General features: G+C 30.9%; 1 protein-coding gene across 1 annotated transcript; it reads right to left on the bottom strand.

The window, feature by feature from the left end:
- Positions 1 to 626: 626 nt before the first annotated feature.
- LOC148201434 (VQ motif-containing protein 1-like) lies at positions 627 to 890 on the bottom strand. The gene has a single exon (XM_088108895.1). It carries the CDS (start codon positions 888 to 890, stop codon positions 627 to 629), a length of 264 nt encoding a protein of 87 aa, XP_087965021.1.
- Positions 891 to 15,793: the final 14,903 nt, after the last annotated feature.

Here is a 15,793-nt window from a genome sequence, read left to right as displayed (position 1 = left end):
AAATATGCGATTAAGTTTACTTGCAATAGTATGTCAAAATCGAGATTTACCCGTTATTATATTATAAATAGAAACATACAATGTGCTTTTCTTTTAAATAAATTCCGATCTAATTCTCCAAAACTTATTTGTCTTATTTTGATTTTCTAATTCAAAGTACTTATCTTTTACTCGTAAAGTAATTATAATTAAAATTTAATATACATAATTGAAAACAACAATAAGCTATAGCATTTTTAAATTAAAAGGATTTATAGAGATAACATCACAAAATTAAAGAATTAACCTCGTTGCTTCTTTGATCCTGTGTTAATTTAAAATCAACAATCTTTGACACAATGGTCTTAGTCTAAACTAGCAATTAATTAATTCGATAGGATTGATAGAGACTGATAATGAACACCAATGGATGTATACCGAAACAATGTTAAAATTATTAAACGAACAAATACAGGCCCACAAGCTCTAAATACGTATATACGCCCGTCCAACGATATCAAAACAACAAATGTACGTATGTATATGTATGTATGTATGGTGTACTCTGAAAAATCAAATCAATAAATCAGATACAAAGAAATGTATGTTATATACATACACCTGCGCGCAGAAGATAACCAAGTGGTTTATTCAGCCCAGAGGTCGTTTATCGGTGGCATCTCTCGGAGTAACCTATCGAACTCCTTAAACGACAGATCTCTCATCAAAAACGACCTCTCCGTTCCACCTTTGTCGTGTCTATTTCTTTGGGCCTTTGGTCCCGAAGCGTCGGAATCTTTACCCGTAAGCTTCTGCACAACAGATTTGAAGCTGGTGGCATCGGTTTCAACGTATTGGGTGTTGATTATGACAACCTTCACAGGTCCCCTGCTGCATCCACCAGTAGCCATAGTAGAAAAAGATGAGTTTTTTCCGTGTGAGAAACTGAAGGGATTGAGTAGAGTGAGTTTGGAACAAAAGGGGTTGAAGCAAAAGATGCTGGTGTTGTTCTAAGGAGGGTTGATTATTTATATAATATTGGTGGGTTGTGATTGACGGCTGGAGAAGGTAAGTAGATGAAATGAGTTGACCGTTGGTGCCTGTGCGAAATGAGGGGGAAGGTGTGCAAATGAAAAGGGAGATATGGTCAAGTTACGCAATTTGATAGCTAAGGAAGGAAGCTAGCAAAACGAACTGCTCAAGGTCGTGTGCCTTATTATGCTCCTAAGTTAAGGATGGATAAAGTCAGAATGGGGGGCACGGCTTGCTGTTCTAGGTCCACAAAAAGCTGGTATTTTTCAAAATTATAAAACATAATCCAAGTTATTATCAAATAACGTAGCAAAATTATAAAAATCAAATTCATAACTGGTTGGTAATAGAATTCACTTTTACTTTCTATGATTTTTTTTTCTACATGTTTCGTTTTGTTTAATGTTTGGATGAAATTTGATGTTGCGTGTTTCCTCACATATGTTTTTGATTTGGTCTTCGGATGTTTAACAAGAGTGTTTCTTTTGAAGGTAGCAAAAAGTTATATGTAAACATGGCAAAAAAAAGAGATTTTAAATCTAATTCAAATATACAAATACAAAATTAGTGTGTAAGACGAGGGTTAAATTTTACTTATATATTTTAAATTGATTTTATTTTTAATCGATATGAAACTTTTAATACTTTTTTATTCTGAGATATATATATATATATATTTTAAACGTGAAATTATACAATAATAAATAGTCAGATAATGACCTGATAGCGAATGGAACAACAAGATAAATTGATTATAAGTCATTATTTGAGAAAGAAAGAAAAAAGTTGTATACACTAAATAAAACAATTTTTAGTATATATATATATATATATATATATATATATATATATATATATATATATATATATATATTATTAACTGAAATAGAAGCTCGATAAAACGTTTATAGGTTCGTGTTTATGTAATGTAAAACATAAAAGTAAATTGAAGAAAACAAGGTTAAATTATACAGTATAATATATGCATAAAAAAAATTATTGAAATTTTATTTTATATATATATTATATATATATATATATATATATATATATATATATATATATATATATATATATATATATATATATATATTAGCATATTTATGGACAAATAAGATAGGAAAAAGTAAATTTTATCATAATGATTCATCTGTCTTGAAAGGAACACGTGAAAGTTAGGCTGTTGTATTTTAATGGTTGGGGTTTTAATTAATATTTTAATTTATCCTTTTTAAAATTTTAATATAACATTTTTAGTTATATATTTAATTTAAACTAATCTTATAAAACATTAGGAGAAATAATATATATACAGGAGAAAATTGGACGACAAAAACATTTCATTGGTTCGAGTGGATAAAACTTAATTAAAAAAGTAATAAAATTTATTTCGATGATGCGTGTGTCTTGAAAGAAACTTGCTGTGAGAAGTTCAATATTTAATAAAGGAAAATATAAATTGAACGTAAGAGAAAATTAGAAAGTAGAAAAGAATAATGGCTCTTTAATAAATGCTTGGACAAAAATTGATTAGGAGAAGTAAAATACTGATGTGTATGTCTGAAAAGCAATTACCCTTTCCTTATGTTTTTCTAGATGTTTTTGGTAAAACATACTGGCGTAGATTATAAGCCTCTAGCAAGGCATGAATTTATTCCTTTACTGGAATTTGAAATAATTTATAATAAAACATATTTATTTGAATAATTTTTTTTAAAACAAATAAGTAGGTATGAATTAATAGTAAATAAAGTGACTAGTAGAATAAAGATGAAACATGATATTATGTGTGTTAGAGAAGAATGTGGTAAATTACATCGGTCGTGTTTAATCGATGTAATAAACTTTTAAAAAATAAAAAGTAAATAAAATCCATATTTATATGTTATTTTAATAAAAAAAACAAGATATCATATCAATTATTGGGTAGAGCAGTTGTAGTATATATAACTTTTAATTTATTTTACACCTTCTTTTCTTTCGTTTATAGAGTTTTTCATTTTCTTCCTTATATTTATTCTCTTATCCGTTTACCCTTATACTTTGTTTTCTCATCTCTATACTCCTTCCTTTCATTCCATTGTTGGGAATATTATGACAAAATAAGTTTTTTAAATATGTAATATCGAGTTTTTTAAAGTATGTTTTACAACAAATTTAGATGTGATAGACTTAAATTTTAAATTTGTTATTAATTAATCGACTTAAATTTTAAGTTTGTTATTTATCAACAAACTTAAAGTTTTGTACATTTGCAAATAAAAGGGTTAAATATGTTTTTGGTCTCTTAACTAAGTGAAAATTGGAATTAGTCCCTCTTTAAAACTTTGGCATAATTTAGTCCCCAAACTTTAGAAATGTGTGACTTTAGTCTTCTTAACTAAATTTTGTTAGGTTTATTTGATGTTTCAAGTGTGTTTCATGATAGCATCTGAGTTGTTTATATCTTTTGACACATTTTTTCTTCAATGTAACTTAGAAATGCGTTTGAAATATCAAATAAAGTTAACAAAATTTGGTTAAAAAGACTAATTTCACACATTTCTAAAATTTGAAGACTAAATTAGTCCAAAGTTTTGAAGAGGGACTAATTCCAATTTTCACTTAAAGTTAAGGGACCAAAAACATATTTAACTCTAAATAAAAATAGTAAATTTAAGTATGTTGTAACCATAATAAATTTAAACTTGTTTTTTTTTTTATAATTTTACTTTTATAATCATGAAACTAAGACTTGAAATATAACAAATTTTCCATAACAAAATATATATTTCAAATTGTTGAATTCAAGTATATAACAAATAGTTCTAACATCAAAATAAACAATAAAATGTCTAACCTAAAGTTTGTAGTCTAAACAAAGTCTATCTTAAACTCTTTAAGTTTAAACATAACAAAATTTAAACAATATCTCGTCAAAACCTAGTCTCCTAGGAGATAACATGTTTACTAATGTGTTATTTCGATAATGTCCTCTCCATTGATATTGGTGATAAATATTTTTGCTTTTCATTAATTAATTATGTCTTATCAAATAAGAAAGAGTCGGACCTGTATAATTTCGAATGAATATCTTGCACGAAAGCAATCAGAGAACTGAAGAAAAGAGAGAGAGAGAGAGACCTGAAGGAAAGAACGAGCTCTTACCTTTTTCTCTCGAATGAAGGCACATTCCTTTAGTATAGATTTAGTCAAAGTCTTCGTTGCCCTCCGTTATCTTATTTTAAAAGCTTAATTAAAGATTTTGTTTGGATATTTAAAATAACTTTTATTTTATTTAAATATTTTGCCATTGCTATTGTTAACTGATGTAATTCTCATTTTATCTTCTTCTTTATATCACATTTTATTAATTCACGTTGGTTCTTTTCAATCTTTTATAACTTAAAAAATAAAAACAAACGATGAAATATTTAAACGAAAATAAAAAATAATTTCAATATTTAATAAAATAATAATTTTTAATAAAACTTTAATGAAAAGTAGTCCAATAATTAAGTATGAATTAAATGACGAAGGTGTCTTATTGTAATCGTGTTGACGTGAACGAAGCTAAAACCAGCCGCAACTAAATTTAAGGTTTGGAGCCAGATTTTGTTCTAGAATAAAACAGAACCAGAATAAACTTTTGTCATAAGACATCATAATCATATGTCAAAGTTTTCGTCTCCGCTGTGAACAGAAAAAAGAAAATTAATACATTAAGAAGGAAACAGTCTCTTCATTCATAGTTCACAAAGGACTAATTCATCTCCTATGAGAAAAATATATATTGACAAATTTCAGCTTTATTTATTTCTTGTGGCACAAACCTTGACTTTTTATCACGTGGCACTTTGCACTCCATGGAAACTTTTGGTTCTTTCAGATTTTGGCCCCATAGTTCATCAGTCTTAAAAAGAAAAAAATTAGTCAATTTATCAATTTTATTTTCTACTATTATTTTTATTATTATTTTATTATTACTAGTTAAACTAAAAGAATCCGTGTCAATGATAACAGCGACAGCGAGAAGTTGTTTATCAATCTTTTTGAAAGGATATATAATTGCCAAGACTAATGTAATAATATATTTTTTATTCTTAAAAATAAAAATATTCCGAACGAAAACATTATAACCGTTAAAGGAATTCAAATTTCTAACAAAGTTATCTAATATTAATCATGCACAGATAATATGAAACAGTCTTATATAGTTCAATCACAAATACTTAAAAGTATGGGCTTTTTCACTTGATTATTATAACATATAGCAAGCTTACTATATATTTAAACGATTTTTTTCCACAATTTCTTCTTTTTTACATATAGAAAGAAATTAAAATTAATTTCCCTTATAAGTTAGTTTATACACAAACTAATTTGTCAAAATTATGTTTTTATTGGGATTTAGAGCTTCAGTATTCATATAGGTGACGAAATATAAGTGGTTTGATGAATTTTGATGAATGTTTATGAGAACTGAAACATAAGAGAATATTTTTCTGCAAAAAACTTTTGTTGCTCAAGTCAAAAAGATAATTTGGATCTATATGAATATATGAGTGAATATGAGAGAATGTGTCATTCCCTAGATGAATATGTTATGTTGATATATGGTGTAAAAGGATATTATTATATAAATATATTAGAGAAACTCATCTCAGTGTTGTTAAGTGAATCTTTCGCTATCTGATAAGAATAACCAACCTTGACCTATACTACAAAGGAAGTGAAAGCTTCAAATTAGAAGACTACTACAATGCTAATTATGTTGGAGACAAAGTGGAATGCAAAAGCACAAGTGGAGGCTGTCACTTTATTGGACTATCAACTGTAGAAGCAGACTATATATATATATATATATATATATATATATATATATATATATATATATATATATATATATATATATATGTCGCTCACAACTACTCTGGATCAAGAATCAACTAGAAGATTACAGTTATTGTCAGAACAGTGTAACATAATGGTTAGCGTGAATAACAAACAAAGAGGGACGTGAATTGGTTTCTTATCACAAATTGTGCCTTTAATAATTTTCTCTTATAATTCAAATTTCCTTAGCAATAAATTTAAAACAAATATAAAGAGAGTAAGTAAGAGAGAAAAATGTGCAGGTGATTTTATACTAGTTCATATCACAAGGATCATATGTCTAGTTATTAATCTCAAATGAGGATTAATGATCCACTGTCACAAAACCAACAAACTGTTACAATCACAAAACAACAAAAAGTTTAAGGTTTAGAACACTTCTCTTCTTATCCCAAGAGATAAAACTCACTTCTCCTGAAAGCCACAAGAGATGACTACCTCCTTTAAATGTTTCACGAAGGATGACTACCTCCTTTGAATCTTCACAAAGGATGACAAGGCTTCACTTAGCAATAACAATAACACTCAATCACAACTCCCATGAAAGTTTTCGCTCTATGCCAACACCAAGTTCTCAAAGCCATAACATAAGGGTTACACAAACCAGAACACATTTATCACAACACACAAGTAAACAAATAAGATTTGCGTATGTCTTGAAAATTAGAATGAGAGTCTCAACTTAATACATAAAGATCTCACTCAAGGATACTACTAAAACTCATTTGTAAGCTATTTAACATGTGATAATCGATTATGCATTTAATGAATGCACAACGGTTAAAAACATGCCTAAAAACTCCAATGGCTAGTCGTGATAATCAATTATGGTAAGTCATAATCGATTACCAACTAATGATAATCAATTATTCCAGAGACAAAATGAGTTTTTGGCTACTTTCAAAAACCTTTCTATCATAATCGATTATCTTAAGTGCTAATCGATCATTGTAGAGTTTTTCTGACTCCAAAACGAATTTTAAAGCATACAATACATGGAATCAGGATAAATAACACTTCATATATATATAACTACTAAATTACAAAAGCTTTAACACAAAACAAGTCTTCATGAAGGTCTTTTTGCAACTTGAGCACTTGAGACTTTACTTTGAGACATCATCAAAACATCTAAAGTTCATCTTTAGGCTAATAATCTCCCCCTTCACTAGTACAGTTAAAGGAAATGGCACCGGTTATTTTTGCTGATAGGCACCGGTTCCTGAACCGAGGCATATTCAGGCGAGGTAAAAAGTGGTAGACTTTATGCCTCGATTTTGAAACGAGACAAAAAATGGTACGATTCGGCCTCGGTTATTAGAACCGAAATTGTTCCTCTCCCTCTACTGCCTCGGTTGGAGGCTGAACCGAGGCAGTAGGGTCTTTTTTTAATTTTTTTTTTCGTTATGATTTTCCTAGACTGTCATAGAGTATTCTGGCAGTGGCACAGATAATAATCACAAACTATGAGCGTTATTATGCTCAACGTAATTTCAAAGACTGAAAACATGCACACAGATAATCTACCTTGGTTAATTTTCACTAACACATTACACACTAACTTGCCTAGAGAGTTCACATCTTCGTTGCAAATTACACAAATAAGAAACTTTGAACAAGGAGAGAACTCGATTAAGCAAAACCATGGAGTTCTTTTCTCTGTAAAAGACTAATATATATATTAGACCAGCTCTTCATTTTTCTCCACAACCCTCACCCCTTTTGCAGATCTGAGCACATTAGCCTGGTTTGAAAATGATGGCAAATTAACACAGGAATTTAATTTTGGTGCCTCGGGGTCGGTCTCCTTGACAAAGTTGACAACACCTCCAATGAACTTGATCATGTTTAGATTCAAAACCAGACCAAACCAAACCAAACAAACGTACAAAGGAAGCAAGTAAAACAAATCAAAACAAAATCTCATATTCAAAACAAATCAAACTAGACCCTAATCTGACCACCACCACCACCACTATCACCGCCGCCACCATTAACGCACCACCACCGCTTGCTCTTCCCTCCAGAGGCGACGCACTCGCAGGAGATTTTGGAGCAGTAGTCTTTAGAGCGAGATCGAGAGAGCGACGGAGCGAGAGAGCGAGACCGAGAGAGCGACGGAGCGAGAGAGCGAGGGGAGGCGAGAGCGAGGGGAGGCGACAGCGAGGGGAGGGAGGCGAGAGCGAGGGATGCGAGACTGAGGGGAGGGAGGCGAGAGCGAGGGGGCTAGGTTTTCGTTGAATTTGGGGAAAAAATTTGGGGAAATAAGAGGCTTATATGCCTCGGTCCTTCTTGGGCCTGAGGTAGTAGAGGCTTATACGCCTCGGTCCTTCCTACCAACCGATGCAGTATACCCCTTCCACCTCGGGTTTCTCTTAACCGCATCAGAAACCGTGTCAGAAACCACTAATTAGGCACCGGTTGCTTTCACAACCGAAGTGGTAGCCCTTTTTGGCACCGGTCTAGTTTGAACCGAGGCCTATAAGGTCTCGTTAATTACGGAACTGCCACCGTGTCTGAATAGACAGCGGTTTGGTGTAAAGAGAGGTCTATTGTGCGAGTTTAAAAGCACATTTTGTACTAGTGCTTTTTGATGATGATTAAAAATCCTTTGATTTAAAGCCTTTTGTAACCTATACTTTTTATCTGTAATTCATACATAACTTAAAGAAAGGGATTAGTAGATAAGAGATAAATAAAATTAAGCCTTTAAACATATTTCTCCCTCCTTTTTATCATTATTAAAAAAGACGTATGTATGATTAAATTATTAGTCCCCTTAATATAAAACTCCGCCAAAATATAAGTCATTAAAAATAAGCAAAGTAAATAATAATGCAAATTTCTCATTAATATTAAACAAACATAACAAAACACATGAGGGATAAATTGTAAATGCAATACAATGAAATGCATGGGACTCTAGAAGGTGTCACTATCACTGTTAACAACATGATTAACTAGGTCCTCTAACACATGGACCCTAACATCTAGATCCCTAAGGAGAGCACAAACTTCTTTGTGCCTAGAAGCCTGAAGGATGTACATGTCAGATGCCTAGAGATACTTTCTAAAGAGTAAGAGGAGTTGGCAAGACTTGGAGTAGAAGGTCCCGCTTCATTTGGGATGTCATTCATTTGTTGGTCTTCGTCCTCTTCAACTAGGTTCCCTACATCATCACGGTGGACATATGTATTACCTTGTAAGACGAAGCCCATTTGGTGGAGGGAAGAAGCATCAATCTGACTTCCATTATGAGTACTCTGAAACGCTTCTCCTGAGACATCTACCCTTTTATATTGACAAATCCTGGAAACCAATAAAGCATAGGGAAGAGGGTAGTGTGGAAACCTCTTGACCTTCATCATTGTGTTGCAAATGAGGTTGGGCCAGTGGATCAGTATGTCATTGATTATCCCATAGATAATCATGAGATCAGCTTCGAAGCACTACACATGGTTTGAAGCTCGAGGACATAGCAACCAGACAATTAAGAAATGGATCAGTCTCTCATCCTTCGTGAGACCGCCCACTAACGACTGCTTCCTGTTCATGTGCACCTGAGGATTCTTTAGGAAAGAGCGGAAGGCCAAAATTTTGTTGAAGCCTTCAATACCCTGAGATAACATAATTGCATCCTCATGCAACTGAATATGAACCACCGTCGTCCATATGTTGTGATCTAATATAATATTTACTTCTTTCACTCTTGTGAAGTAGACCACATCACGAACCTTCAAATTAAAATAAAATACTCTAACCAAATCCAGATAGAACTTACCTTGCATCTCCAAGATGGAATGGATGCCCTAGTTAAAGATTTGCGAAGGAAATTGAATCCCATAAGTGAAACCAGTTTAAATCAACATACTTGGGGGTGATGAACTTCCTTTCTTTCTAAACGGTGGTGAATTTTATGTGCTTCTCTTCATCGGAGATCCAACCACTCAAATTATTACCGCGACCGTTGGGATTGGTAGAGGAAGAAGGACGTAAGCCTCTTCTAGTGGGAAGCTTTATTCTATCTATCATTGTAGAAGGTAGGAGCAAGGAAAACTAGAGAGGTGGATAACTAGATGTACAAATATTAGAAAAGATACACAAATATGATCAATAATGCAAACAAGAATCAAAGTATGAGAAAACAATCGATTATGGACCCCTATATATAGTAACTATACCCTAAATGCATCATATGTGAAAAATATGGTCGTTTATGACCATTGGAACAACTATTTTATGAGTTCCAACGGTCAGAACTTATGATAATCGATTATTTACGGATGATAATGATTATCGCTTCAAAAGCCAAAAGCCCAGTGATCGTGGTCGTACTCGAATCAAATTAATGTGCAATTAAAGTGCAGTATACTAGGAGAATGACCCCTAGGTTGTACTCAAGGACCAAATGTGATTCAAGCAATAGGTCAAACACGTAGTTGGGGGGGTTATGTGGAAAGTCTTACTAACACAAAGACTTGAATTAAAACATTGATTTAAGGACAATTTGGTCATTAGCTTAGTTATAATGCTTCCAATCCTTGATTAACAATCAATTAAACACTACTCTCACCCTATTCTAACACCAATCAATCAACTAAGCGAAGATTAATTGGGTTTTCCTAAAATCGAATTAAGCAAACGAATTGCACACATTTAATCAATTCTACACCAAACAGATTAATTAACTAAGTGATAATTAACCCAAATTAGACCAATAAGTGTGTCCTAATCACCAGTGCACAACAGATTCAATGAAATGCAGGGTCAGTGCAGTAGATTCACATTGAATACCCAGAAATCTTCAAGAAAAACGCCGCAACATTGCTAATGACCAAACCAAACTGATTAAACTTCCATTAACATGAACTCAAAACGCAACAACCCAAGAACACAATGCATAAACGAAATTTGAATCATTGAAACAACAACCAGTGTAGAAACAAAATGAAACAAAATTCCAATTCAGAAATGAAAAACGCAATTCACAAACGAAATGAAAAACTCTAAATAATGTGGAAACACATCCTAGACATAATTTAAACATTCAAACATACATACATCAATCCTAGATCACGTGGAAACATACTTAACACATCATACATGCATTCAAGCAGCACATAACCATATAAACATACTCAAACACATATAATACATCACTTGAATCATCCAAATCCAATCATTGACATGTTATACCCAATAAACCCAATTATAATGCATATGATTATTATTACACCCTTACAACATATATTTGCATGGAAAACCTCTAAGCATCATAACTTTGTTCTCCCTTAGCATCAAACCTTATGTTGAGATAACCCAACAAAACATACATAATACATTCATAAAGAAAACTCATCACAAATATTACCAAAAACCTATTCCTATGCACACATAAACCCTTGCCCAACAATGACAACAAATAATATAATCATAATCATATAGCCATATATCAAACAAATATTTCCATACAAGTAAACCAAGAATACATAGCCTACAACAAACAATGGTAAGCTTCCCCATACTTTGGCCAATCCTAAGGCTTTCACTATACCCAAAGATCTTCTCCAATGTAGTTGCACTCTCTCGATCACTCTCTCACTTTCAAAGTTTTTGTCTTATTTTCCTAATGATCAGAGTTTCTATAGGAGGTGTCTAAGATAGTTACAACTATGTGCAAAATATACTTAGGATACTCTATTTGTAATAAAAGCCCATAAGAAGTAATAACAACCAACTAAAATAAAAGATATAAATGAGATAAAAATAAATTTATCTTTAACTTAATCAATTCTGATAAGTCCTTATGTAATATATTCTATCTTAATATTTTTATTCTAATTAATTATGATAAGTTTATCAATAATATTTATTATTATTATCTAGCCATAATATCTAATTATATATAATAATATCTCAATATATCTTTTAATTAACTATATAACAATATTTAAGAATATCTTTTAGAATATCTAACAATATCTAATAATATTTTTTTCTAATAATTATGTCTCTTTTAATCTCAAGATTATATCCCCTATTTTCTTTCAACTATTTTATTTAGAATAACATCTAAATCTTCTAAAATATATAATATTTTTTATTAAATTTCCATATTATTTAATTTGCATGTTTTTGCTTACTACACTCCCCTATTTTAATTTTTGCACCTAATTAATAAAAAGTAAAATACCCTTTTACCCCTATGCCAAAATATAAATATAATTAATGAAAATAACATAATAATTATGTCTTAATAAAAATGTACATTCAAGAACACTAATTACCAAACAACAACATCAAAGTCTCAAGACTACCTTATTTTTAAGACTCCTATTTTTCTAGATCTTACAGGGAGAGATTAATAGGACCTGAAAAACAAATTTAAAAACTACAATCACGAGTATACAATTATAAACAAACTAACTGCTTAAAAATAAAAGTATAGGGATAGAGATAATGCACAGAATAGGTTTATATTGTTTCACCTTCAAGTAAGGCTACGTCCAATATCTTAAGCAACTTACTTAAGAAGTTTCACTAATCAACAACTTTGATCAGTAATGAGTATCACCCTTTTCAAGTTACACAAGTTTCAACCTCTTTAGGTACACAAATACAAACCTCTCCAAGCTACACCAAGTATCAACCTCTCTAGGTATCCATCTTAATTTCCCCCTCTCAATTACAACAATAAGAAATTGACATTCTTTCAACAGGAGTGTTCAACAAAACTCACATGTTACAAATTCACTTAGTGAAAGATATTTTAATATTCAAGCTCTAACCCAATTTCTCTAAAACACTATTGATATGACAAATTCACAAGGTTCTTTCTCTTTTCTCTTGTTTGTCTTCTTCTCATATGGCTCAACATTCATTATATAGATATTGCTTCAGCTAGTCATTTAGGCTTTGTATTACAGCTCTTCATTGTAATCTTCTTGATATGGAATGACTTGATCAATTCTTTATTTTTGAATTTTCAACGACATTCTTCAAGACTTCAATTTCGAATTAATTGATACTCTTTAGAATATCTTTCTTCATTTTGTGATTGAGCTCAGACTTAATTTGAATTATGTTTTTTTCAAGTTTCACAATTTATCTTGTTAAGAAAACTTTACATTCTTGTTTTTCTTGATTTCTTGTCTTCTTGTTTTCTTTCTTGTCATCTTTCTTGTATGTGTGCATGAGGAGTTGGGTTAAATTGTGGGAGTATTATCTTTTGATGTTTAAAAGAGTTTTTATTTAAAATATGTTTGAGATTTGGAAAATTTGATAATTGATTTGTGTATAGGTTTTCAAAGGTTGTTTTTAAGAAAGAAGATATTTTGATGAAAAAATGGCTTTTTTCCTAATTTTATAAGTTTCATGGACACATGGGTGTGTGTCTCAACAAGGGGTGAAGTCTTGTATTCTTGGTAAACTCGATATGGTGGTAGAGTTGGTGAACTTCACCCCTAAGTCTCTCTGAGAGCAATGAGGAATGAATTTCATCTGTAAGACTCTTGGTGAACCATGAGGAGTTCTAGCTCTAGTGAGGAGCAAATGACTTGTAAGCTATGTACATGAGTTGTAGATGAGGTCCTATAGACTGAGATCTTTACAATGGTGACTTGTATAATGTGTATTCTACTTATGATATTTTTTGTTTGTATGTTAGCTCACCTTTCTATTTTGGTGGTTGTGATTTTCACTTGCTATTATTATTTTTATGTGGAAGCAAATAATAGTACATATATCAAGAAAGTTGCATGACGCTAAGAAGAGAGATGAATATTGGGAGATACTTTGGATGATATTTTAGTCTTAGGTTTTTTCTTTCACTTTATTTGTAAAAGAATTCTTTTTTTATTTTAGTTTCAAATAATTTATTTTAGTTTCAAATAAGAAAGAGATAAAGTTTTATTTAAATTATATAATTTGTGTTAATTATAAATTATATTGAAAAAAATTTGAGATGTTACATCCACCTCTATTTTTTTTTAGGTTTAATATCCCTTTTGCTCTTCCTTTATGTTTTTCTTTAAGGTTTTGTAGACTCAATATGATCCCAATCTTTATTAAAAAAAATCAATATAAATCATTTCCTTAGATCAGCTTAATTAGAGAATGAAGATTTGACAAAATGATATAAACACTTTATCTGGTCATCACTCTCTTTAATGTTTATAGAATGAAATAGATCACATTAAGTAAAAAGAAATCGAAAAAAAAAATTAAAAAATTGCTACAAATACTAGGAGCAAAAATGTATTAAACTTTTTTTAATAAATGACACTTATCTGGTTATGCTTTGAATAAAGGCTCGCTCTGCTTCCCTATTCGATTGATAAAAAGTAAAAGTTTTAAATTTTTGTTTACAAAAGCTTAAATTTAATTTTTATATTTATAAGTTTATCTTTTAGCTTTCAAAATTATTTACTAAAGTTTTAATAAATGTGTTATTGTTAAATAAAACAAGGGAAGTGTCTATTATTTATTAAAGGTTTAATTGCTTCCTTTGTCCCCAGTTTGGTTGAATTGTGTCAAATTCATCCTCATTTTTAAAAAAGTTTCATTGTCGTCCTCACGTGGTATAAAAGTGTCAATTGAATCCAAACATAGAAAAAATTTGTGTCAAAGTAGTCATTTTTCCTATATATCTGTGTCTTCCTTTCATATGTCACTTCTCTGGAGCTATGAAAAGCCTTAAATTGGATAAGGTAAAATGAATATCTGTACTTGATTGTATGAAAGGAAGACACAGAGATATAGGAAAAATGACTACTTTGACACAAATTTTTTCTATGTTTGGATTCAATTGACACTTTTACACCACGTGAGGACGACAATGAAACTTTTACACCACGTGAGGACGACAATGAAACTTTTTTAAAAATGAGGATGAATTTGACACAATTCAACCAAACTGGGGACAAAGGAAGCAATTAAACCTTTATTAAACTATAAAGAAGATAATATCTTTTTGTTTTAAAACAAAAGGATATTAGAGTATCATTTTCCTAATCTAAGGTTGGTTAACATTTACCCTGGGATGTTTTCCATATCTAATTTTTTATTTAATACAGCTCATTTATCAATTAGCATCAGACATTCCTAAAAGGTGTTTAGATAATAGAATCAATTCCAGGTTTAGTGGGAATCCAAGATGGAGGAACCTGCCTAAAGGAACCGCACAACAGTATAGAAATCACACAAGGATTGATGCTTTGCATCTTTCATTAAAAAAATGATAAGAAAAAGGTATTATATTCAGATGTTCATGCATGTTCTGTAGGGGACCAGTGTTTTCACTGCATATGTGCCTAAATTCTCAAACTAAGTGGAGATGCCTCCTAATCACAAGTATTGAGGTAAGGACACCCAAATAAAGAACATTAAGCAATGATAGATTCCAAATTGTTTCAGAATAAAGACCAACATTATCGACCACTTGAGAACCTTGGATCCACTTTCTGAATAAAATGAAGTCAATCAAATAACTTTCAATTTAAATGTCATTGATTCAGAATCATTTTAACTTAATCTGATATCAAACCAAATATGTAGTATGATAGGCGGGAGGCACTACAATCATGCTGTGTAAGAATTCAATTAGTGTACACAACTATTATAAATGTTTCTTTTTTTTACAATATTGTAACCAACTAAGACGAAAGTTTGTCAATTTTTATCATAATTACCTCAAAGTGAAGGCAATAATTTCTGATGATTGACAGTGTAAAAGTATTTGCATCAAACTCATTTCCAATTCGAGGGAACTCAAAATCAGATATCCTCACTCGATTGAATGGTTGCCCAATTCAGATGCTGCTAAAAAATACTGAACTATAAGAATTACGCCTGTAATTCTGTAAAAGATTAAAGCAAGTTATGAAGTACGATTAACACTCGCTCCAAG

This window comes from Vigna umbellata, chromosome 3 (genome assembly GCF_029865625.1).
Source record: "Vigna umbellata cultivar VRB3 chromosome 3, Vumbellata_1.0, whole genome shotgun sequence".
Lineage (NCBI taxonomy): Eukaryota > Viridiplantae > Streptophyta > Magnoliopsida > Fabales > Fabaceae > Vigna > Vigna umbellata.
This window is presented reverse-complemented; position numbering and strand designations above follow the sequence as displayed.